The sequence below is a fragment of the Phacochoerus africanus genome, chromosome 2, assembly GCF_016906955.1.
Source record: "Phacochoerus africanus isolate WHEZ1 chromosome 2, ROS_Pafr_v1, whole genome shotgun sequence".
NCBI classification, from domain to species: Eukaryota; Metazoa; Chordata; class Mammalia; order Artiodactyla; family Suidae; genus Phacochoerus; species Phacochoerus africanus.
In genome coordinates, this window is record NC_062545.1 from 44,470,995 (window position 1) to 44,497,244 (window position 26,250).

The following is a 26,250-nucleotide window of genomic DNA, read 5'->3' on the forward strand; positions in this document are numbered from 1 at the left end:
ACATCTTCCCAATCCAATCATCTGTCAATGGACATTTGGGTTGTTTCCATGTCTTGGCCGTTGTGAACAGAGCTGCAATGAACATGCAGGTGCACGTGTCTTTTTCAAGGGAAGTTGTGTCTGGATATATGCCCAAGAGTGGGATTGCTGGGTCATATGGTAGTTCTATGTATAGTTTCCTAAGGTACCTCCATACTGTTCTCCACAGTGGTGGTACCAGCTTCCATTCCCGCCAACCGTGCAGGAGGCTTCTCTTTTCTCCACACCCCCTTGGGCATTTGTTCTTTGTGGACTTATTAATGATGGCCATTCTGACCGGTGTGAGGTGGTATCTCATGGTAGTTTTGATTTCCATTTCTCTAGTAATCAGGGATGTTGAGCATTTTTTCATGTGCTTGTTGGCCATCTGTACATCTGCCTTGGAGAACTGTCTATTCGGGTGTTTTGCTCATTTTTTCAATGGGGCTGTTGGCTTTTTTGCTGTCGAGTTGTATAAGCTGTTTGTATATTTTAGAGCCTAAGCCCTTGTCAGTTGCATCATTTGAAAGTATTTTGTCCCATTCTGTAAGTTGTCTTTTTGTTTTCTTTGTGGTTTCCTTTGCTGTGCAAAAGCTTGTCAGCTGGATGAGGTCCCATCGGTTTATTTTTGCTGTTATTTTCTGTTGCTTTGGGAGACTGACCTGAGAAAACATTTGTAAGGTTGATGTCAGAGCATGTTTTGCCTGTGTTCTCTTCCAGGAGCTTGATGGTGTCTTGTCTTATATTTAAGTCTTTCAGCCAGTTTGAGTTTATTTTGGTGCATGGTGTGAGGGGGTGTGTTCTAGTTTCATTGATTTGCATGCAGCTGTCCAGGTTTCCCAGCAATACTTGCTGCAAAGACTGTTTTTTTCCCCCCACTTTATGTTCTTGCCTCCTTTGTCAAAGATTAATTGACCATAGGTGTCTGGGTTTATTTCTGGGTTCTCTATTCTGTTCCATTGGTCTGTCTGTCTGTCTGTTTTGGTACCAGTAGCACGCTGTCTTGATGACTGTGGCTTTGTAATATTGCCTGAAGTCTGGGAGAGCGATGCCTCCTGCTTGGTTTTTGTTCCTCAGAATTGCTTTGGCAATTCTGGGTCTTTTGGGGTTCCATATAAATTTTTGGATTGTTTGTTCTAGTTCTGTGAAAAATGTCATGTGTACTTTGATAGGGATTGCATTGAATCTGTCGATTGCTTTGGGTAGTATGGCCATTTTTACAATGTTAATTTTTCCTGCCCATGAGCTTGGAGTATCTTTCCATTTCTTTACATCTTCTTTAATGTCCTTGATTAATGTTTTATAGTTCTTGGCATATAAGTCTTTTACCTCCTTGGTCAGGTGTATTCCCAGGTCTTTGATTTTTTGGGGTGCAATTTTAAAAGGTATTTTATTTCCGTATTCCTTTTTTAATATTTCATTGTTTTTATACAGAAATGTGACTGATTTCTGAATGTTAATCTTATATCCTGCTACTTTGCTGAATTTGTTGATCAATTCAAGTAGTTTTTGGTTTGAGTCCTTGGGATTTTCTATATACAGTATTGTGTCAGAAATTTTAATTTCACATAATTTTCATGTGTTCTGAAACAGTTTTGTTAAAAAAAACTTTTTTGGAGCCATTTAAAATGTAGCAAGTTAATTATATCTTGATAAAGCTTGAAAAAATAAAATAAAATGTATCAACTAGTTTTAGAGCATAAGCTGTGCAAAAATAGGTGATAGGCTGGAATGGGTCCAGTCTGTAGTTTACTGACCCCTGTACTACACAGTTATTCATCATAGTATATTTGATAAAATTTGCGGGAAGCATTGGATATGATCTCATAGTTTTATAAAACTTTCTTTGGTTAGGGATGATGAATCTTTTATATAATTGAGTAATATCCCGATCACTACTTTTTAGGAACTTATTGCTTTGAAAATGGGCTGCACAATCAGAAAAGTTGGCAAAATTATCTCCACTTCCAATTGATAGCATTTAAAAGTCTTTAACATGGAGTTCCCATTGTGGCTCAGCAATAAGGAACCCAACTAGTATTCATGAGAATGCAGGTTTGATCCCTGGGCTTGTTCAGTGGGTTAAGGATCCAGTGTTGCTGGGAGCTGCAGTGTAAGCTGGGAGCTGCAGCTCCAATTCAACTCCTAGCCTGGGAATTTCCATGTGTCATGGGTGTAGCCCTAAAAAGAAAAAAAAAAAAAAAAGTTTTAACATACTCAGACCTAAACTAGTTTAAGCAAGTGTTTCTTTTTCTCACAGAAGGTGACTTTGGTGCAGTACTCTGTCAGGTCAGAGCCAGCACACCTGAAATTCTCTCAGCTTTGCACATGTGTGGTATCTTATGGTCCCAACTCAGTTGCCAAAGAATCAGGCATCCTATCTTCATTCAGGTCATGGAGAGGAGGATGGATAGTGTTAGATGTATACATTCAGGAAAGCAAATGTTCCTCACACATCTCTCTCCCTCTCAGCAGTTTTCCCCTAATCTCATTGACCAGAGCTGAGTTATGTGACCACCCCTGTTTGCAAGCCAGGCTGGAAAATTGGAGAACACTGTTTTCATGATGAGAGTGGATATTACAAAAGAAAACAAAGGTTGTCTCCATTAACCCACTGAGCTCAGAGAGACGACTGCAGTGCTGACTCTTGGCTTGTTTTTATGTTGCACAGACATTGAAGAAGGGCTCTACAGACCAGGAGAAGATTGAATTTCTGAAGGAGGCACATCTAATGAGGTATCAGGGCAGCTCTGAAATAATTTTCCCTTGGTATGGGTAGGATGTTTTTACATCTGATTGGTAGATTTTTTGGGGGGGGGAGGAGTTTTTTTTTTTTATATTTTTAAAATTGTTATTTAACATTCAAAATGACCTGACATAACAAATCATGTCCAAAACAGACATGACTGAAGTTTAACGGGAAAAATACCTGGGATGACAAATATTCTATAAAAGTCAGGATTCTGAGCCTGGGCACAGGCAGTCCTCAGGCAAAAGGTATTCCTTTCTTTTTCCTTCAGTAAGAAGCATATTTTGCAAGGGATTTCTGAAGCTGTTCAGCTTTAAACATGCTTATGTTTTTCTAAATGCGTGATAATGGGTCCAGTAGACAAAGCAGGAGGAGAGTTCTCTTAAGTATAGTGACATCAATGAAAACATCCCTGGTCTTGATAAACTTGTCTTTAAGGTTGCAGTCAATTGATGGTCATGAAAACTACTCAAATACATCTTAATACACCTTGAGGCAGTGGTTGGTGGAGCCCCCAGTTATGGGTTCTGATCATTATTAGATGGGGACTTATTTGCTTTTACCTCTTGAGAAAACAGTTGCAGCCAAACCTGTGTCTGAACTGTTCCACTGAAAGGGAGAGAGCATTTCGTGCTTGTCATGATCAAAACCCATAATGTTTTAAAATATCTTTTGAAGAAAGATACTAGTTCAAATCACTTTTTCTTCCAAAACATAAAATACTTAATATAATGGTCACTTCTAAAACTCCCCCTATTCTGTCCACATGCCTTGGCCACTAGGGGTTGCAGTGTTACCTCTGCAAGGCAAGCACACAGCCCGCTTCTTGGAAAAAGAGGCTGTCATTTATAAGAGGGAAAAAAAAATCAAGGTTTTGCAGGAAACCAGAGATAAAGAATTGCTCTACCCCATAAAGACCCTCACTGGGACTTTTGTCACTAATCATGTCATCCTGCCTGTCTCTTTCCATCTTTTAGCAAGTTTAATCATCCCAACATTCTGAAGCAGCTTGGAGTTTGCCTGCTGAACGAACCCCAGTACATTATCCTGGAATTAATGGAAGGAGGAGACCTTCTTACTTATTTGCGAAAAGCCCGGAGGACAACGGTAGGAAACAGGGTCCCTGGTGTTGGTTTTGTAATGCAGATGACCTGTATTTTCCTCTTAATTTCTTATTTCAATAGGCTGATGGTTTTGGCTGATGGCAGAAACTGAGAAGACTTCTGTTGAAAAAATTCTTATATTTTCTTCACGTTGGATTAGTAAAACTCCAGCCCTGGGCTAATGTCTGGCATTTTCAGCCTATCTTAGCCAGTTTTTAGCATCTAATGGAAAAATAGGTCCTTCCCTGCCAGAATCACGTTTTCTGGAGAACAGAGAGTTTGTGGAGTTTCTCGGTACATAATCTATCTGCCTGTCTGTCCCAAATGATACTTCCAATCTATATGTCTTTACTGAGTACTAGTCTTATGTGGCCCTTCCCAGTTGACATTTCTGTGTGGATTTTCACAGGTGTCTCAAACTTCTTTTGGCCAAAGCACAACTCTTGATTTCATGTGTTCTCCTTCATGCCATCCATCCAGTTCCTTACTTTCTCTTTTCCTACAACCATGCTAATAGGTCCTGTCGGTTCTAGGGTCCTGCTTACAAAATGCAGCCCCTTCCATCTCTCTGTCTGCCTGATGCCTAAAGTAGTGCCCACACAGGGTGGGCACTGCAAATACTGTGGAACATGCGGGAAATGAGGCCCTGGGTCTCGGCATCTGTGGAATCTGTGTTAGATCTCAGATGAGAAACACCTGAGACAAAGCAAGTGACTAAAATTTAATCTGTAGTTTTAAAAATTATGGTTTTTATTCCTTTCGAAGTTTACGTTATATGGCTAAAAAACTGAACTCTATGACAAGGAGTCCCATGCTCTCTCTGTCGCATCCCTACATTCTAGGCCTCTGCTTGGTCCTTCTGGGTTTGCCTCTGTGGCCCTAAACACTGCTTGTTTTGCTGCACAGTGAGGTTTCAACCTTGGGGGGAAATCTTCTGACTGGCTGCTGTGAGAGGCAAGGATTTAACCTCTTGCTCAGGTACCAGCCCAACCCCACCAGCTCTCCACAGAGACAAACATTGTTTCCCTGTCCTCTGACAGACATCCCAATTTGCAGGTAAATCAGCGCTGCAGATTTACAATATGGTAACTATCTTAATTGTTAAGTTACTTGAATACTATCATGGTGGGTTTTTTTTCTTCAGTAGTTTAACAAATGCCTCTTTCCCCCCCCATTTGCTCAGTTTTCCGTTTCCCTAAAGTCTCTGAAGGAATTATAACCCTTTTCTCAACATGGTTAAATAAATCAGATATTCTACTTCTCACAGTTTTTTTCCCTCAGATACTTCCCTCCTGGCGTCAGTACAGGTGCCTGTCCTCTGGGCGTCCACAGAGCTGTCACCTAGGGGTTTCCTTCACATTTACCCTGATAATTTCCGTGATGGACCTTTGTTTCCTCAATTTCATGACTTCTCTGTTCTGTCTTAGAAAAGAGAAAGCACGCAAGGAAAAAAATCTTTTTTGTTTTTTTTGAGAAAATGTTCTTTTTTTCTTCCCTCACACTTGTTTAATAATTTGGCTGATTTCGAGGTTGAAAATTTCTTTTCTTCAAAAATAAATCTCTACATCTTTGTTTTCCAGCTTCTACAGTTGCCTTTTAAAAGTCTTATGCCATTTTGATTCCTGGACATATAAGTGACCTGCTTTTTGGCCTCCTCTTGGAAAATTTTAGGAACTTCTTATCTGTGGTACTTTTTACTCATCTGGACACTCAGCCTGGAAAATCACCCCTTTCAGTTCTGGGATTTTTTTCACATTATGTCTTTGGTAATAAAAAAAACATCCCTCTTTGTTCCCTCTACTTCCTTGTTCTAGAAATCTTATTAGTTGGATAACAGTCAACCTGTTTTATCCTTTTCTTTTTTTAGCTGTTTTCTCCTATGTCCTACTTATTGTAATTTTGCTCTCAATTCTGGTATATTTCCTCAACTTTTTAATAGAATTTATTAATTTAATTTCCCACAGACTCATTCTTATATTTTGACTGCCTCTTAATATGTTATTCTCATTTTTCCATACATGCAAAATTTTCTTTCATCTTTCCTAGGACACTAATTATAATTTTTAAAAAGTGTTCATTTGCTTCCTGCATTGTCTTGACTTCCTTTTTTCCTCTTTGTTCTGGAATCTATTCATAATGTGAGAAGCTTTTCTCAAATGTTTGGTAATTTGTGGCTTGTCTTCATATTTAATAGTAAGACCTAAGAAGCTGATGGGAGCCTATGTGTCTGTGGCAGCTTCCTTTTGGTTGTTAGGTGGGACCCTGCTGCTCTGTTGGGGTTCCCTAATAAGGACATCTGGATGCCTTCCTTGGTATATGCTAGTTTCCCCAGAGAGGAATCTGCTGGTCTCCTGCCTGGGCAATAAATGCCTGAGCCTCATTCAGAGGGGCGGGGAGAGACTGGAGCTCTCAGGGCTCAGAATGAAGATGTTCATTTCATTCCTTCTCCATTTTCAGCACAGTGCTTTAGTATGACTTGTATCTTTGAACTTGGAGATGTTCTGGTTCAGAGTGTGTGTATGGGGGGGGGGGCTGTCTGTGGGTTTTGCAGATGAAAACCTGCTGTGGTGGGGGCATCTAGGTTCTAGTTAGCCCTTAAAACAAACTTTTAAATATTCATCCTGCTTTCAGTCCTGCCCCTCACACTTGCATTCAGACATCCTTGCTCCCTCCAGTTCCAGAGTGTTTATGGTTAGTGTTTATAGTGAAAAACGTCACTTGTCTCCCCGCCTGCAGGCAGCCAGCTTTCATTGGCTCTTCCAAATGACCACGCCTCCATCTGCTTTCCTTCCTCCAAAATGTTTCATTGTGCTCTATTCTCCTGACCTGTTTATCCTCATGAGATTATAACATTTCCTTTATAATGTCATTTTATTAAGGTTTGGGGAGAGAATGAAACTAAAATGCATAAATTCATTTCCCCATCTTTAACAAGAAAGTTTCTCTGTGGGTTTTTTGTTTGTTTGTGTTTGTTTTTGCTTTTGTTTTTTTGGAGGGTTAGAGAAGAGACAATGAAGATGGATTGAAAGAACTCATGGAGCTTCTTTTCCCAAATAATTCTTATTCAGCTGGCATCCCAGTGGTTATAGTGACTGGTTCTCAAGTGCACCTCAGTTCTTTTGCTGCCTTTCCACTGGCCACCCAGGCAGCTCCCATGGGTCACCCTCACCCAACCGTATAGGCAGGGTGCCCTCAGGTGCTAAGTGCCAGAATTAAGGTGTGGGGCCCACAGCGGAGCACCTACATCCTAAGTTCATGTGGGGCCAGGTGTCTCTCCACAGAGATGCTCAGACTTGCCACAAGTATCCTTCTCACCTTCTCTGCTCCGAGGATGTTTTGTTGGGTTGAGTGCATAAGAAATGACTGCAACTGGATTTATAAATCTTAGTCTAGTCCTTTATTTTCAGGACCTCGGTTTCTGCATCCATAAAGTGGAATATTGAATCAAAAACTTTCTCAGGCTCTTTTTTAGCTTTGATATTCTAAGATTGTATTACGATAGAAAAACTTCAAAAAAACCTGTTCTATCAAAATAATGCAAATACATAGATAGCCCGATACAATTCAATTCATCATATTTTTCTGGTGTTTATTTTATGACAGTGGAGGATGTGGCTCTTGTTTCAAGGACCTTGCCACCAGGTAGGGTAAGTCATATGGGAATAACTCATTTAGGTAGAGAGCAAGAAGGCCCACTAGAATGGAGTAGAGGAGATACTACTGAAGCACAGAGGAGAGATGTGGGAAGACTTCACAGGGGAGTCTTCTGTTTGGGACACAACCAAGGAGGGAAAGAGAACAGTTTCTGAAACTTACACCCATATGAGTTGTGGAAGGCTTTAAGGGAAGACAGATGGGGATTCAGTGTGTCTGAGGGGTTTGTTAAGAGATGAGAAGTGGTAGCCCAGGGTAGCATCTAGAGGAGGCCTGACAGGGTGATGATACGTCCCAACAGGTTGTTACAGGGACTGTCAGGAGCAGGTTATAGTTAGAGATTGAGGCAGGTGGCATTCTGTAAATCTGTCAGCAGGGAACAGGGCACTAGCCACCGGAATGAAATTTAGGAGCAGGATTCTCTGCGAAGAACATCTTCATGAGTAGAGTAGGTTTTGCCAAGAGCAAAGCAGGGTCCCACTCACAGAGGAACTGGTTAACCAGCTGGGACATCAGCAGGGCCACAGACACAGGCCATGAGAGAGCATCTGGTGGACTTGAACAGGGCTGCAAGGGATTGATTCTTGGGAGTAAGATGGAGTCTAGTTATCAGGTGTGGTTGGGAGGGACCATAGCAATGTTGAGTCCCAGAACATCAGGATTCTTCCTATGTTGAGGGCAAGACATGAGCTTGTCAGGGGAGGCAGAAGGAGCAACATTTAAAAGCACTCATCTATGAGGAACTGAGGGATTTCAGGGTTGTGGATCTTTTGAGATGCTCGTTGAAGGATGTGGATAGAAATCAAGAATAAGGGAGGGCATTCCAGGAATGATAGCAGGAATAAGGTAAAGTTGAGAAATGCAGAGCAGGTATAAAGAACTGCTAATGACCCAGTATGACCAAAGCACAGATTGTGATAGGAGAAACTATAGAAAATAAATGGATATAAAAAGAGGCTGGTGAGGCCTGTAGCTGCCATGGTGGCTATGTTCAGGAATTTATAATGGACTCTATGGACAGTGGGTCACAACAAAGTGAGCTAATCAAAGCATAGGAGGCTGGACACATGGGAAGTTGTGGAAGCGTCTGATAGGGATGACAAAGGCTTGGAATTGGGCAATTGCAGGGAAATGGTAAGGGACCGACAGTATGTTCATATAGCCTCCAGGAAGGAACTTTGAATTTTTTCCATATGGTACTAATAAAAGCTTCAACTAACTTTTTTCCTTTTCTTTTTTTTTTTTCTAGGGCCGCTCCCGCGGCATATGGAGTTTCCCAGGCTAGGGGTCCAATCAGAGCTGTAGCAACCAGCCTACGCCAGAGCCACAGCATCGGGGGATCTGAGCCGCGTCTGTAACCTACACCACAGCAATGCCGGATCCTTAACCCACTGAGCAAGGCCAGGGACTGAACCTGCAACCTCATGGTTCCTAGTCGGATTTGTTAACCACTGCGCCATGACGGGAACTCCTCAACTAACTTTTTTCATGTAGAAATCATTGCAGCCAGTCCAGGCTCAATTGTATGTTTGTGCTCCTCTCCTCTTAGATGAGAGGAGTAATCTGTGACCTTGAAATAGAGTATTGCTAACAGTTCCTATGGGGCTTATATGTAGGCCAAGCCCATTGTCATGACTGCCATTATAGTGAGACATTGGGCCAATAATTAAACTAGTTAGCACTGATTAAGCTATCATTATTACTACTGTTTATTAAGTGCCTATTATGTATCAGCCAGATTACATATCTTGAAGCCTACATAGTTGATATTATTTTTCCCATTTTATGTATAAGAAAGTTGGTCAGTGAATTAAGCAATGTGAGCAAGTCCACACACCTTTTAAGAGATAGAACCAGGTTTCTTCTTTTTTTTCTTTTTATGGTCACATCTGTGGTACATGGAAGTTCTTGGGCTAGGGGTCAAATTGGAGGTGCAGCTGCAGGCCTACGCTATAGCCATGGCAACACCAGATCCAAACTGCATCTGTAACCTACACCACAGCTTGTGGCAATGCGGGATCCTTAACCCACTGAGTGAGGCCAGGGATCGAACCTACATTCTCACAGAGACAATGTCAGGTCCTTAACCTGCTGAGCCACAACAGAAACTCCAGAACTGGGTTTTAAATATTGGCCTGTCTGACCTGACACCCTGAGATCTTTCTAATTAAGATTCTACATTGCCTCTGCTTACTAAAGACAGTCTTATTTATGTATATCTTGCTAGAAAGCATATATATTTATTTAGTTCTTTTCTTCCTTGTTTGCACTCTTATAACCATAAGTAAAAATTCCTTTAAAACTTATATTTATGTGTGTATATGCATATTTATGCAGCCAAAATATATATGTATATATATTTTGTGTAAACTGGAGAAGTGCCTGCAATTTTTCTTTTATTTCTTACAGTTTCATGGTCCTTTACTCACCTTGGTTGACCTTGTAGACCTGTGTGTAGATATTTCAAAAGGCTGTGTCTACTTGGAGCAGATGCACTTCATCCACAGGTATAGCAATATTCTGGATGCAAGGTTCCTATGAATATTGGCACAATAATCACCTGAGTTTGGGTAAAACATACAAGATAATTAAACATTTTCATTCCTTTAAAATAGCAATAATTTCTCTTAAAATCCCTCCTCTCTACATACCTGCTAGTGTTACCTGTCTGATCTCTGGATTTTTATTATTATTATTAGCAATAGTATTAAATATGGCTTCTGTCATAGGGATCTGGCAGCTCGGAATTGCCTTGTCTCCGTGAAAGACTATACCAGTCCATCACGGATAGTGAAGATTGGGGACTTTGGACTTGCAAGGGACATCTATAAAAATGACTACTATAGAAAGAGAGGAGAAGGTCTGCTTCCCGTTCGGTGGATGGCTCCAGAAAGTTTGATGGATGGAATCTTCACTACTCAGTCTGATGTATGGTGAGCATAACAGGACACACAGAACCATCCAATGTCAGAGCCAGAAGGGATCTTAAAAGGTCATATAGTCTAGTTTTTTTATGTGAGAAAACGTAAGACTAGAGAGGTTAAGTGAATTACCTCAAGCTAAAGTGAAAGCTGGTGGTCAAGGGAGGCTATTGCTGGGTCTCAGCACTTTACACCCCTCCCTCCAATTAGTTTTGATCTTTTATCCTACTGGTGAGTATGACATAGCTTGTTACTCTTCAAAAGTGTAGAGGCTATGACTAATAGGAATTGGTACCTAATGTGTCCAAATGCCTACTATTTGGGGATGTTTGGTCATTAATTTGTAAGCAGACTTTAAATCATGTATCTCAAAAGGATTAAGACATTGGGGCAGGTTTGGAAATCTCTTTATTATTTGAGTAGGACCCCCAATTTTTGCTTGTTGACCCCAAATTTTGATTAGAGCTGCTCGAAATGTAAAGACTTGCCTAATAACTTTTAAGCCAGACTGGACCTCTGCAAAATTGGGGATGAGATAAAATTGGCCTACAGTGTTGCCAGTTTTTATTCATGCCTTCCCTCTGCATGTTTACTAGCACACAAATGCAGAAAAAAAGGTGGAATGCTTTCTTGCTCACCCTAGTGTATTTGCATAATGAAGCTATGAAAGCCATAGGTAATAGAGGTTGGCCGTACAGGTTCAGCCAGGGAGGAGGAGCAAAGTGTGTGTGTGTGTGTGTGTGTGTGTGTGTGTGTGTGTTCTCCACTAAGCCTTCCTATCAACTTTGAAGTGTTGCTAGTAGGCAGTTACATGTTCTACTTTTTCCTGGGGTCAACTTTTAAGTCTCCCATTTGTCTTTTATGGGGCCAATGATGCCAATCACAGAGTAGACTCTGATAGCCCCAGGAATAATTGTGTTGGAAAAACTACTGTAAACATGATGTTTGTAATAAGTATAATTAAAGCAAATTCTTAAATATCCATAGGTCTTTTGGAATTCTGATTTGGGAAATTTTAACTCTTGGTCATCAACCTTATCCAGCTCATTCCAACCTTGATGTTTTAAATTATGTGCAAACAGGAGGGAGACTGGAGCCACCGAGAAATTGTCCTGATGATCTGTAAGTTAATTATGTTACCATAAGCACTCCTAAACCAAAAACACATGCACATGCAGTCTTATGCCTCATTGGTATGGATTTTAAAATTAAAACTGGAATCTATATATTTGTATATCCTATATAAAATATAAATTGATTGTGGCACTTAATTTACTAAATACATGATGGTTTCTTTTTATTTACTAAATACATGAGATATTTCACTTCAGAAGTAAAATCTAGAACAGCGCAATATCTTTATACTCTTGGATAAGTGAATTCTATTAAATAAATAAATGCTTTGTGTATATGTGTGTATGTGTGAGTGTGTGTAAGCACACAGTCATTTTACTTTGGAAGATCTGATTTGACTAACATCTTAACCTGCACATAAAAGGGTTCTATTAACAGGACTATATTGTTGAAAAGTTGGATTGCTTTTGTTGATCAAGCTGATATTGGGATATGGTACAATTAAAAATTATATCAATTGTTATCTATTTATGAACTTAACACGAAGTGACTAAGTATCAGTGACTCTATCAAATTGCTCCTGGCAACTATTGAATTCTAATAGATTTGTGATCTTCAGAACAGTAGGTGATTTTGATTGAATTATAAAGGAGAAACAAGCCAAGTTATTTTGCTGGGTAATAATTTACCTTCTTGTGAGCAGCCTTAGCAGAAGTATCAAGTTTTGACACTTTTTCTAAGAGGTGTTTTACCCAAGGAGTTTTTAAAAGGTCACATAATCAACAAGTCTAAACTCTGTTATGTGCATGATACCATGTTAAGGACTGTATGGAATACAGAGATGTTTAAATCAGGGCCATGGCTCTTTAGCATCTCATAATATATTTTGAAAGAAAAGACACACCCGGAGCAGTGGGATAACAAGCCAACAAGTAATAAAGTGCTAAACTGTGTGGTACAGGCAAGTGCAAAAGGAATTAGCAGTATGCGGATACACACCATGGTTGTATTGCCTTGACTATGCCGTGTTATTTAGAGGATTATTTAGACCAGAGCCAAAAGATGATTAAGAACTGGGCATCTTGTTTGGATGTTCTACTGGTGAATGTTTTTGTATTATTTAAATCTTCCAGCTAGAAGATTTGAATCACTTTTTGTTTCTGATTTAGCTTTCATAGCCTCTGGGATATTTATAGAAAGATGAGTTTTACACATATCTGAACAAGTTTGGTGGCAGTGCCTAAAAGTTTGCTTCATGATCCTTTTGGGACAGATGGAAAAAATTTTATAAGTCAGGGGTAAGAAATTTGAAAACCTTTAGTCTAGGGTTGAGGGAAAAAAATCCTAGAACACTTAAGTATTAAATACATTTTTTTTGTCTTTTGTACTTTTTTTAGGGCCACACCCGAGGCATATGGAGGTTCCCAGGTTAGGGGTCTAATTGGAGCTGTAGCCACCAGCCTACGTCACAGCCATAGCAACGCCAGATCCGAGCCACGTCTGCGACCTACACCACAGCTCACTGCAATGCTGGATCCTGAACCCACTGAGTGAGGCCAGGGATTGAACCCGAAACCTCATGGTTCCTAGTCGGATTTGTTTCCTCTGTGCCACAGTGGGAACTCCTTAAGTACATTTTTATTAAATAGCAAGCTAATCATTGTTTTGCATCTTTTATACATCTATTGAACACTCAGAAAAATTTCCCCAAATTTCAATTGCACGAAAATTTCCTTGTGTTGTTAGAATTTTATCTTCCGTATCTTCCCCTCTGGGAGTAATGTTCCTCATTATAATTATGCAGTTTTTTTTGGATAGGCACTTTAGGAATCAATCACTGAGTTATAGATTTTGATGGTGTATTCATTTATTTTCTTTGGGGAGGAGGGAGCTGGATAATTAATTGCCCTATTGTGGAGCAGAAAAATGCAGGTACATTGAACTTTGGTCTATCCAAATGTATCCAAAATTCAACTAGAAGGAAAAGGAAGAAGGAGTGCTAGTACCAGAAAAATATTCCTGATTATAAATGGAAAAAGATAATATTCTGTGTTAATTTTTCAGTTGGATACATTACTGCTCAAATTTTATAAAGTTTCCTGGAAGCCAAAATTTCCATTGCTGGTGTTGAAGTTCATTTGAATGTCAGTAATTAAAAAGTAAACAATGCTGTAAGCCCTCCAAGGACTGCATGCTCCTCAGCCCAAGGAAGGGTTAACGATCCATGGCCAACCAGGGAGACAAGCTGTGCTAAGGAAGTGGAGCCTCAGCGATGCCATTCAATCTGGCCCTGGCCTTAAGTTGTCATGATAAAGATTAACTACTCTCCTTAGAGTACAGAGGGAACTGATTTTTATTTGAAGCAGTTCTCTGAGATCACAGGCCCAGCTTAGAGGGTTGAAAGTCTGCGCTGAGCCAGGCTGCACCTTCTATTCACTGCATAAATACTCAGCACCTGGATGCACTCTGGGTCAGGTGAGCCCATAGGTGGCTACACTGTGCTCAGCTATTAATGGAATGTGAGGTTCAGAGCATTCCTGCCCTTCTTTCCATAGCCCAGTCCTCAGCATTCTCTTCAGCTTTCACAACAACCACAGCACTCTCGAGAATAAATGGGATCAAAAGGCAATCTACATCAAGGGAGAGCTCTTTGGGGTTCTCTGACACAGAGAGCACAGGGGCTCTGGAGAGTCTCTCAAATGTAGGAGGACACAATGGGAGAACATTGAGGCTCACCATCTTATTTTTACACAATAAAAACACCGAGATGAGAATTGGGTCTTTCTGGGACTGGGTGTAATGAATAGGGGTGTTCTCAAAATCTGCATGTTAGGTGCTTTGCTTAAATATCCATAGAAACTCATCCCCTCCATACTGAAAGATGCCGTGGAGTTTTCATTTCTTGAATTTCAACTGCCTTATGAATCCAAGGACTTACTCCTAGAGACGAATAATGAACATGGCTAATGAGTCTTGTACTATTTTGAAAAAAACTGAAGCAAAGAGTAGTAAAGGGTTGGCATGGTGATGGGAGAATTTGAACCACAACACTTAGCTCAATGAGCTATTTCAAGTATAATGAGTGAGTATCTGTTTAGAGGTAGAACAACCAGCCCAGGTAAATTTTAACTAAAAGTGAAGGACCTGTCAGTTTATTTAAAGTAATGTGGTTGAATATTTGTAACATAACTTTGTACAAGTATTTAGTGCATGATATTGAATAGTGACAAGTGTGTATTTATAAGGAAAGGCCCCTATGCCAAAAATAGAGAGTTGTTATCAATTTAGTCTGTATTTGTAAGGAAAGGCCCCTATGCCAAAGATAGAGAGTTGTTATTAATTTACCTGGAAGATATAAAAAATGCATTTTTTAAGACTGATAAAATTTTAGAAGCCTAGTCATTTATTCCATTACCAGTTTAATGCTGTTTAAGAACACAATTCCTATTCTTTACCTTTAAATGACTGTTGCTTTACAGAGCTCCTCTTTTATTAATCAGGGACAATTCCTTGCTTATTTGTACTTGGATAGTGGGAGATAAAGCTTTTCTATACCATCAGATCATATATTTTTGCCATCAGAGAATTAAGAGTAAAGATTGGATTCAATGTAAATTAAAGCCTCAATAGATGAAAAATTAAGAATATCTGTTTAAATAACTTGTAGAGGTTAAACAAGAGGCTGAACTTTTGGAGAGAAGTGTAAGCAGGTGAGGTGCAGAGTGGTGAAGGGGCAGTTGTACGGACTGTTTCTCTCTCCTCCCTCCCTCCTCCTCTTCCTTTTTTTTTTCTTTCTTCTCTCCTAAACCATCTCTATTAAGTGTCTTGAATACTTCATAGAATGAGGTGAGTTATAAATTAATAAACTAAACACCTCATGATTTAGAGATTCTGTCTATTCTTTGACAATGTCTTGGAAACACAACTTTAGTTTCAGAAGGGATAGGCTTTCTGTGGCAAATTTTACTTTCTCCTCTCACCTCTTAGGACAGCCCTTAGGTTGGTCATCAAGATTGTACTTAATCATTGGTTTAAATTGAATATCAGTTACATGATATTATTTCAAAGTCTAATCATCCTTGAGTTCTTTCTATCATTTGTTTCTAAATGCCACAGGTTATAAAGAAATATCTCAAGTGAAGGATTAGGTTCTTGGTGATGATTCTGATCTTTAAAAAATGGAGCCAAGCTTGGCTCTCTGTATCCAGAATGTAAATTCCTTGTGTATATGAAAAGTCATCAGATCAATACTGAAAAATAGACCAATATTAGATTTTTCCATGATACTCTGATATTGACTATTGACTCTGACCTGAGATTCTTGTCAAGAAATGAAAGAGATGGAAGTGGATTTTGCATGCCAGATTACTATGGAATGGAGATTGTAAATACATATTCCTATGATGATTTCTGGGTCACTGTCACCTAGTGATTGAGTATTTTCTTACTCTAGCTCAATTATCATTGCCTTGGTCCAAACCACCACCATTATCTCTCACCTAGTCTTCCTTAATTACTTCCTTGCTTCCGCCTTGCCCTTCTACAATCCATTCTCCCCATATATCAGCTAAAGTCACCCTTTAAAAATGGAAAGATCATGCCCTATTAAAAACCTTCAACAGCTCCCCATTGTAGTGTCATAAAATCCAACTCCTAGCCTGGTCTTTGAGACCTGCATGATCTCGCCTTCCTCTTCTGATCTCATCTCTCATTCTCTTACTCTCAATAACTGCTCTACAGTCACACTGGCTTTCTTTCACATTCTAAAATGAGCCAAGCTTTGTCCAAATTTAGGAATTTACACATGCTTTTCTCTTTTCTAATGTGTTCCCTGACTCCCCACCGAGTTCCCATGACTAGCATCTTATTTTCCTACAATGTTCTCTGGCTTAAATGTCACCTCTGTGGAGTATCCCTGTATGAGCAACTTGCCCAAAATGTTTCATCTCTAATGAGAGCACACATTTGTTTTCTTCAGTACTTTTTTATAGAACTTATAATTGGTAATTGTATATTTATCTGTTGATATGGTACTACTACTACTACTAATTAACTACTAAGTAATTAATAATAATCTGCCTTAGAGTTCCAGAAAGTAAAAAAAATAAAAGGAAAAATAAAAGAAAGCAGGTACTTGACCTTTTAGTAGTCAGTAGAGCTTGGAAGAGAGAGATGGTTATCTAGATCCTTTAGCTCCTTGTTAGTATGCTAAATGCCAGATTTGAGCGACTAAACCAACATTGGTATAATCTAAAAGAGGAACTGAGTAGAAACCCCACTCCTTCTGAGCCCCATGGAAATGTAGGAAGAAGAGACCTTGGCAGATAGAGGTGGGAGGGTGAAGATGTTGGATATTTAGGTCCCGAGATGTCTGTAGGCTTCAGTTGGATTGGATGTGGGTGACATCAACTGCCCACTCCTCCCAGTTTGGGAGGATGGCCTGGAGGTCACTAAGTAGGGGATCTCCCACATTGACATGGAGACTCAGCATCTTGGACAGGGTCGAACAGCCATGTCCAGACAGAGAACGTATAGTTAGCACTTGCAGGCCTCCTTTGTCTCCCATGTAATGTGAACGTGTTGTTGAAAGCTACAGATTTGACCAAGGAGCATCCTGTGGGCATATGACAGGAATAGGAATGGATTCCCTGGGCCTTGTAAGCAGATATAGGACATGCTATAGTCTCAGAGAAGCCTGTAGCTATGGACAGAAAAGGGAGGACCAATGCAGTGGGGAGAGCCAGAGGAACAGGTAAAGAGATCATAGGCTGCAGATTTCAGCCTACGCCCACAGGATGCATCAGACCAGACCCTCCTTGTGGAATGGCTCATCATTCCACTCTGAGACTAGAGAAGGCCTGGAGGGTGCAGTGGAGTCCAAAGGATCCTTCACTGTGCCACTATAGGTCACCTAAGACTTTTACTTAAAGCCTGACACTATCTTGGAAAGGAAGGCAGAGAGAGTAGGAATAGCCTAAGAATAAGAGAGACTGAGTTATTATCCAGAGAAGACAGAATTTTTGAAAAGGATGTTTTCAAATATTGGAATGAACTAGGTTATAAAGGGTATTATAATAAATGGAGTTAATTTTCTCCTGCTAGGTGAGGCTCTGAGAATTAGTTACAGAAATATAAAAGATATACATTTTTCACTCCTGCTCCTATGAATTATAGTGGATAAACTGTGTCACCCTTTTTTGGGGGGGGTGGGCCACATTTGTGGATTATGGAAGTTCAGGGCCAGGGACTGAATCCAAGTCAGAGTCAGAGCTTTGACCTATGCCACAGCTGCAGGGATCAAACCAGCACCTCCACAGAGACAAGCCAACTCATTAACCTACTACACCACAGTGGGGACTCCTGTCCCTCTCTTAAATTTACTATGTATACCTTATGAGGATAGGAACAATATTACCATATCTCTAGCTCTTGACATGCTGCTTGTATATAATAAATGTCCAACAAATCTTTGCTGAATGAATGAATGAACATTAATTGATTATTGTGCAGACATTTCTTAGACAACTATTAAAGAAAAGATAATGTTTAATCAACCAGCTATTTATGTCTAGGGGAACTAGGTCTTTTAATTAAGCTGACAGTGTAATGAAGAATAAAAGCATTAGAATTAAATCTCATTTCTGCCTCTAGTTCTGTGTGGCTTGGAGTACAACTTAGATTTTGTTTCACATATCATTGTATGAATGTAAAATTTAATCTCAGCTTCTTCAATAATTTTTACAGCTGTTAGTTCCCTTATGGCTTCTATAAACATTTTCTAGCCATCTATTTATCTCTCTATTTATTTGGATTAATTGTTAAAATAAATGTCAGCTGTTCAAAGGAAAGATGTTTCTAATAATGGTATCAATATTGTCAGCCACTTTTTTTTTTAGCTGTGCCCATGGCATGCAGAGGTTCTTAGGTCAGGGATTGAACCTGAGTCACACTGGTGACAATGTCAAGCTCTTAACTGCTAGGCCACCAGGAAACTCCCCAGCCACTATTAAATAGGAAACAAAAGCTTTTGTTCTAGTTCAGTTATATTAATTATGGAAAACTGGCAATAACTCAAGTTATTTTCCTTCTGAAATAACTTTTCCTGGGTTATCAGTAAGGGTTTCCTAATGATAGCCAATTGCCATTTACTTTCCTGTCTTTACCCACATACACAGGTGGAATTTAATGACCCAGTGCTGGGCTCAAGAACCTGACCAAAGACCTACTTTCCATAAAATTCAAGACCAGCTCCAATTATTCAGAAATTTTTCTTTAAATAGTATTTCTCAATGCAGAGCAGAAACAAGTCCCAGTGGAGTCATAAATGAAGGTTTTGAAGGTAAGTTTGACTCTTCTTTAGAACATTTGGGTTTTTTCTTCAGTATAACTAAACAAGGTTAAAATGGGATGTACTTGGAAGACATGGAAGAATAATATACTGGCATCATCCTCATAATTAAGTATTTATCGCATTCTTCTTCGAAAATAATTTTGATTTATTCACTAAATTAAAAAAGAATAATGATATGGCCCTTGGATTTATAATCTAAGATAGTAAGGAGGAGAATTAACATGTTAGACTATTTTCATGAGGCCTGTTCTCTCTGCCCTCCACCCCTCGTGCCAGTTTGGACCCAAGCGCAGAGTTAATTATAGTTGATGGTACATTATCATCATTGGTCTATGCAGGGCTTCTCTTTAATTTTGTTTGTTTAGTCCCTTTATCTCCATATTCCTCTCCTGTTCTAGTTCCTCTATCCACTTGGCAGGCAGCCATTCTAACGCATTTAATGTGTATCTTTTAATTCATATGTTTTCCTGCAAAATGTGTATTGTATGCATGGATACTGTCATGCTATGTAATGCTTCTTTTCTTTCTTTTTTCATTAAGTACTGTGTTTTTAAGAGCTGTCCATGTTGCTATGTATATATCTAATCCGTTGCTTCAAACTGCTATTTAGTTTGCTATGATTATTGTAGTGTGTTATGCTTTGCTAAGGTCTCTGGGGTGGTTTGCCAGTAGTAGTGTGATTCCACTTCAGTGTTTTGGTATTAAAACACAGTAGTCACTTAATTCATATCCAAAATCAGATTCACAATACATTTGCCTAATTGGCTGCAGAAAAATAAATTTTAAAATGATCCTTTCCAGATGCTCTTGAACTCTATCCTATTAATAAAGTCCACAGGACCCTTGTTTTCTTTCAAATGCTAACATTCTTGCTTAGAAATAAACCTGGCAAGATATACCGTGACTCAGAATCCCTCAGAAATTAAGCCTCTTGGTCTCTGCAGTGATTGATTATACAATGGCTGATGGTTGTTCTGGAGTCATCTCTCTACAGTGAGACCTTCACCTTGAGTGATGTATTTGACTAATAATAACAGGGAAAAATAAGAAGCCCAAGGACGAATATCTGCTTGTCTTGTTTACTGTGTTTCTTCTGACTACACATTTTGAGTAACTTTGGATCCATGACATGAATGAAGATAAGACTGACTGTGAAACTTCCTTAACATAAGCAGCTAAGTGACAGATTGGGAAGGGCTGTGCTTGCTTTGAGCATGCTTCATAATCTCACATTGGCTCTACCTGCCTTCTCATAATAGAACTGAGCTGATTCTAGGAGTTATAACTGCAGGGCAACCCCATCCTTTTGGAGGGTTCTGTTCAAACACTTGCTGTGTGAAGATCACCCAGGTTAAGGAAAAACATACCTGTAAGACATTTTAGATACTATAAACCCCTTCTCACTTTCTGAATATTAATGTATTTCTCTGAATGAATTTTTGACAAAAATTTTAAAAAAGTATTTCAACAGATACCTATTGACTTTCATGCAAGGCACAGTGTTAAGCACCTGAATTTAATGTGTTCCATTGGGAAAGCTTTAAAGAAAAAGAAGAGGTAATATTATTTCTTTCCCTTTGGAAACTGGAGTCAGTTTCTTTAATTTTGTATATTACATTTAATAGTTGGCGTTCCCGTCATGGCTCATTGGTTAACGAATCCAACTAGGAACGATGAGGTTGTGGGTTCGGTCCCTGGCCTTGCTTGGTGGGTTAAGGATCCGGTGTTGCCATGAGCTGTGGTGTAGGTTGCAGACGCGGCTTGGATCCCGCGTTGCTGTGGCTCTGGCGTAGGCTGGTTGCTACAGCTCCCGCGGCATATGGAGTTTCCCAGGCTAGGGGTCCAATCCCAGTCTGGTGTAGGCCGGCAGCTACAGTTCTGATTCGACCCCTAGCCTGGTAACTTCCACCGTGCGTGCAGCCCCACAAAAGGCAAAAAATAAAAAATAAAAATAAAAAAATAGTGAGCTCTGCTTCTACTGGTGATTTTGAGAGTTGTCCTTATTAAAGGACTGTGTCTCTATCCACAGGAAAGGCAGGTGTTACCACTTCACTATTGAATAATATTGTTTTGCTCAAACCATTTTGAATCTGCCCCTGCTTAGCCTGCTTCTTACTGGTTGTAACTTTGCAAATGGAAACTTTACAGGAACCACAATCTGGGGTGGTTTGCCAGTAGTAGTAAAGTGAAATCTTTTGTTCCTCAGATAGACGAATGGCAGTAACTAGGTTGAGTTGACGGTGTAGATGTGTGAAAGACAAGCAGAACATGGTTTTGCTAACTGGACACTAAAAGCATGATTTTCTTATGAAATCACTACGCTTATCTCTAGAAGGCAACACGTAACTACTAAGCCTCTGATTCAGATTTGCTTGTGAATATTCCTTTTTGTGGACTTTATGAAATTAAACAATCATTATCTTCTTAAAAGAATTTTTGTTATTTTACAATCAATCAAAAAATGACTCCTGATCCTCTCTGATTTTTCTTCTAACTTCTCTAGCAATTAAGCTCTGTAATGGCTCACGCTATATTATTTTTATAACTGTATTTAAAGGTCTTTATTATACATATATTTTATGTTTATTGCTTAAAAAATATATAAAAGTGACTGAGCAGAGTAAAAGGTCTCTTAACTTCCTCCCTGTCCTCACTCTCCAGTACTAGCCATTGTGTCATTTGATTATACACTTCACATATTTTATATGTATACACAACCAGTTATAGATAAATTCATTTGTGTTTGTTTGTATATGTACAAACTGGCTGGTAATCTAGAGGAACAAGTGGGATGTAGATTCTCTGGTCAGCTTTCCACCATTTTTTTTTAAACGAAAGAGCTTATATTTAAAGATTTGGTAAACAGATTATTTTAAACTATATCAGTTGCCAGAAGCCAGGAGAAATCCTGTGTTACCATTGAGAGGGAGTTCATGTTCTGTGGGAGTCCTGAGGAAGGATGCCAAAGCTACGCTGGGTGGTGGAGGGAGAGTCAATAAAAGACACTGAGAAGTTAACCCTAAACTGAGTTCTGCAGAGAGGTGAGAAAAAATTATCTGTGGATAGGAGCAGTATGTGGAAAGGCTGGGAATCATAGAGAAGAGCGTGTTCATAGAACTGCAGGCAGTTTATTACACACGAAGGTGGGAAATGGCAAGTGACAAAACTGGAGGGATAATGGTCACACTAGTAAGGTGCGAAATGAGGGTAATTGAAAGGTGAAATAATGAAGGTGACAGCTGTAGATAAAAGGATATGGAAGCCAGACTTACCACAGGGGTAGATGCTCTAGGACTTGGTATCTAACTGTGTGAAGGAGAGAGAGGAGACAGTGGTGAATCCCAGTGAATTGAGAAACTAGGTGAAAAGCAGTGCTCTTCTCAGAGATGGGGTGTGTAGGAGGAGGAGCATCTTTGAACATGTTTGGTTTGAGCTGAGTGTGGGAGAAGTGAAGGCACCTAGTATTCAGTTGGAAGGTCTGCCCTGTAAACATAGGTAGTTAAGGTCAAGAGTGTAGATGAGGTCATTTAATTAAAGTGTATAGAATTAGAATAGAAGTGAATAGTAGGTGGGGCCCAAAAAGCAGCCAATATATGAGGGACTGACAAAGAAAGGTGGTGGGCACTGAGAGACGCCTAAAGCAAAGAGGAAGATTGCCACAGAAATCCAAAGGAGGGAGGCTCATGGAGTTGGGATGGTCAAGTGCTCAGAGGCAAAGAGTTCTGCAGGGTTGCAAGGATTTTACAGTTGAGTTGTGTTGTATTTTAAAATTCAACTCTTTGCTCACAGAAGTCTTTCCCTCCAAAGTATACAGACATTTTATAAAAAAATCACAAAGGCTGACTTATTGAGTGTTAGAAGGCCGGAGAGGTCAGCTTTACCTTAGGTTTTACTGGACGTCTCCATGAACCCTTGAGAAAAACCTTTGTATCACATAACATTACCTAGTTCATCTATGACACTGAGGTAAGTACCAAACAATGCTTACAGTTCATATGGAGGAAAAAACCCTTTTTGCAAATGGTTTTTAATTGCAGTATTAGCTAATTTTATTTTAGCACTTTTTTATGTTCCTTGTACTATATGTGTACTATATGAATAAACTCATTAAATCCTCACAACAGCCCTATGAAGTGAGCATTATGATATCACCATTTTACAGATGAAAAGACTGAGGCCTAGTAATTTGTACATGGTTATACTGCTGAATGCAGCTGGAGCAGGACTCTATTCTAGAACCTTTGCTCTCAGCCTTCACGAAGACATGGCTCTGGTTAGGAAACTGCCCTCCCACTCTTCCCACTTTGTTACCTTTAGTGTGCTGCACAGTGAGGTACAGTGAAAGACCTTATTACTTATAGCCTGCTAGAAAAGTTACACAAGTCTGTCCTGATTATGTCAAATTTATTTAAGTGTCAGGTTGTTGACAATTAATATTCTAAACAATATTCCCCCCCCCCGACCTGAAAGCAGGCATAACTAGGCAGAATAAGGATTTAAGAAGAGTTTAACAGGGACTATAATCAGACTTTGATAATTTAGGTAGAAACAAGTAATTCTATGCCAGGACAGATACAGAATTCTGGCACAAGAGAAATTCACATTCAGTTATTTACAGTGAGTATAAATCCTGAAGCTAAGGTATACAGAAAGAAATATGGGGATCACCAAAAATCTTCATAATTGCCATGTGGCTGAACAAAAGCAGCAGAGAAGAAAGAAGAAATAGAATGAAAGCATTTGTGTATTTGCAAAGGACAGACATCATAGAACAGTCTCTTCAAGGCAATCCTAAACTTTATTATCTTTTAAATAAAAGAGAATGTGTTTAATAATAGTTTGCTACTTTGCAGACTGGTGGGCATATTTAGCAAAACTGTAAGTCTTCTTTGTTATTGTCAGAGATATATAAGAAGACAAGGAAGCCACTAGAAAGACTTTTTTGAGAAAATAAGGGGTGGGGGGGAGAGCATTAGGATTATAGGGTGCAATAATACCATGCCAATGCTATGGTCCTACTGACCTAATGGGGTGGAGAGGGGATAGAGAGAGATTAGTAACATATCTGGGCATCTAGTAAAAATATCCCAGTGACTTCATCCAAACATTTGTGTAAACATCACCTCATCAGTCCCAGAGAGTTCTACAGGAAACAAATCTAAATGCTCCTCTGCTGTTCTAAACATAGCCAGTCAGCCGGCATATGTCTCGTCTGTAAATACCCTGTCTTACTTGGAAGTCTTTATTTTAATATTTCCCTCTTAAACTGAGGGTTGCTGAGTGTGTGCCATGTTTGCTTAGGATCTCTGCTTTAAGGACCTGCAGGTTTCCTATTCAGTAGTTTTTAAACCAAAGTAAACAACCCATTCCATCTCTCATAATTCTTTCTGCAATAAGAAGATGTACTAATTGCTGAAAGCTTGCCAGGGTCAAGTTACTAAATATTGCCCTAAGTACTAGGAACCAGTGAAACAGTTAGCTAATGATTTTTCTTCGACATATGGCACCAGAATTTGAAAAAAGATTTTTTTTGGCCTTATATAAAATATTTTTTTGCAAATAGCTCAACAGAAGCAAAAATTAAATCATGTTTCGGTAGAAAGTTTCCCAATATGCTATTTAATGGGCTAAAGGTATGGCAGTAAAGCAGGTGATAACGAGTAGCTAGACCTGTATTGTAGATCCAGGTTTTTGTTGAAATTCTAAACTCCTTTAGTCTAATTTCTTTAAGCCCTGTAGGAATATTATCCTAATTTTGTCAATAATCTGAGCCACTGGGCTATTTAAATGTTCTATTTCTTCCTATCATTTTTTGATATTTTCTATTGCTACTATCATGCCTAGCAAGTTATTCTTGAGTTTCTCAATGGCTGTCAGTACCCATAGACAATAATTGTAACAGTTGGATCCTTCCATAGATACTCAGCGCTTAGGTACTAACCAAACCTGGCATCTGATAAGTTTATTTCTATGGGGGAGATATTATACAACACTGTCTGACCGTTCATACAGTTTGAAATATACTATAATGATGTCTGAACAATGAAGAGGAACATGGGATAATATCAAAGGCTCTGTGAGCCTGTAGCTGGGCTATTTTGTTCTTCACCAGTGGGGAAGGGTCTGCAAATGAAATAAGAACTAGTAGGACAGAGCAGGGGCAGAGGTTGATATGCTTTTATAGTAAATAAGCTTTGTAGTTCAGGTTTGGAACTTGGCTATAGACAGACCCAAATTCCATCAGGGAAAAATAGGTATAATGGTGCTTTTCTTAGTCTTTTGAAATTATTAAAAAATCTCCCCATATTTCAGTGTAAGTATATTCCAAATAAACCCAGCCTGGGTATATGTCAGGGCCAAGTGCAGAAGGTTGGCAGCCCTGCAGGCCTCCCCCCATATTTGGATGCTCTCATGCTGGAAGGACAAGGAGGAGAAAGGGCAGGACCATCATCTAGCGACTAAAATGTTTCTTTCTTTCTTTCTTTTTTTTGAAATTCTTAAATCTGTACTTCAATAAGTCCGCATAGATGTTCACTCAGTGATTTAATCCTTCTTATGCAGGATATTTAGACAAAAGCAATGTCTAGACTGTGCAGAAGAGATGAAACGGTTACTCCACCTCAATTTACAATGGTCCAATGTTATTTCATCTCATGTTTATAACTGCTTATATCACTGTGAATGTTTCTAATTTGTAAAACATGATGCTGTGTGAAAGGACAGTAACATTTCTGATTATAAATTTTTGTTTCAGGTAGTAACACCCAGGGATTGGAAAGCATTGGTGAAAAAAACAAATAATTCCCATAACATACATTTACATATTCATTTTGTTGATTTCCTAGAATTTTGTGGAATGTTTCAGAATCTCTGCTATTAGGTTTCACAAGAATTCTTATACTTTTCTAAGTAAGAAGGGCAGTCTTTAAGTAGAGAAAGACAAAATAATATGAGCACAATTTTGAGAAAGGTCAGTTACCTTCTGGCTGCCCATTTTTCTGCTGCCACCCCTACCTCGTACATGTGTATCTGGAGTCGGTGCCTCTCAAGGACTCCTGTAGGGTGCACTGCCCACCACCTCCTCCTCCCACAGCACAGGAGCTCACCCTCCTCTCAGGGAGGTGAAAATGAGGGCACAGACCATGCCACACAGTTTGGGTTCAAATTCTAGCAGTGTGACCTTGGTCAGATCATTAAACTCCTCTGTGCCTGGGTTTCATCTGTGAAATGGAGATAATGCCAGTACTTATTTAATAGGAGAAGAATGAATTAATATACGCATGTAGCTTAGAACAGTGCCTGGTATGTAGTAAGTACTCTGTAAGTATTAACAACAATTATTATTCTTGTATTTCATGTCATTTTCCTTTTCCCTCAACT

The 26,250-nt window shown here is 39.3% G+C and overlaps 1 protein-coding gene across 1 annotated transcript in view; it reads left to right on the forward strand.

Moving 5' to 3' along the window:
• Nucleotides 1–26,250, forward strand: part of ROS1 (ROS proto-oncogene 1, receptor tyrosine kinase) — a 122,374-nt gene that overhangs the window by 94,121 nt on the left and 2,003 nt on the right. The window contains exons 38-43 of the mRNA XM_047759759.1: nucleotides 2,690–2,754; nucleotides 3,745–3,874; nucleotides 9,934–10,031; nucleotides 10,254–10,457; nucleotides 11,433–11,567; nucleotides 18,695–18,858. Of these exons, the coding sequence (XP_047615715.1) occupies nucleotides 2,690–2,754; nucleotides 3,745–3,874; nucleotides 9,934–10,031; nucleotides 10,254–10,457; nucleotides 11,433–11,567; nucleotides 18,695–18,858 (796 nt within the window). The remainder of the gene's footprint in view (nucleotides 1–2,689; nucleotides 2,755–3,744; nucleotides 3,875–9,933; nucleotides 10,032–10,253; nucleotides 10,458–11,432; nucleotides 11,568–18,694; nucleotides 18,859–26,250) is intronic.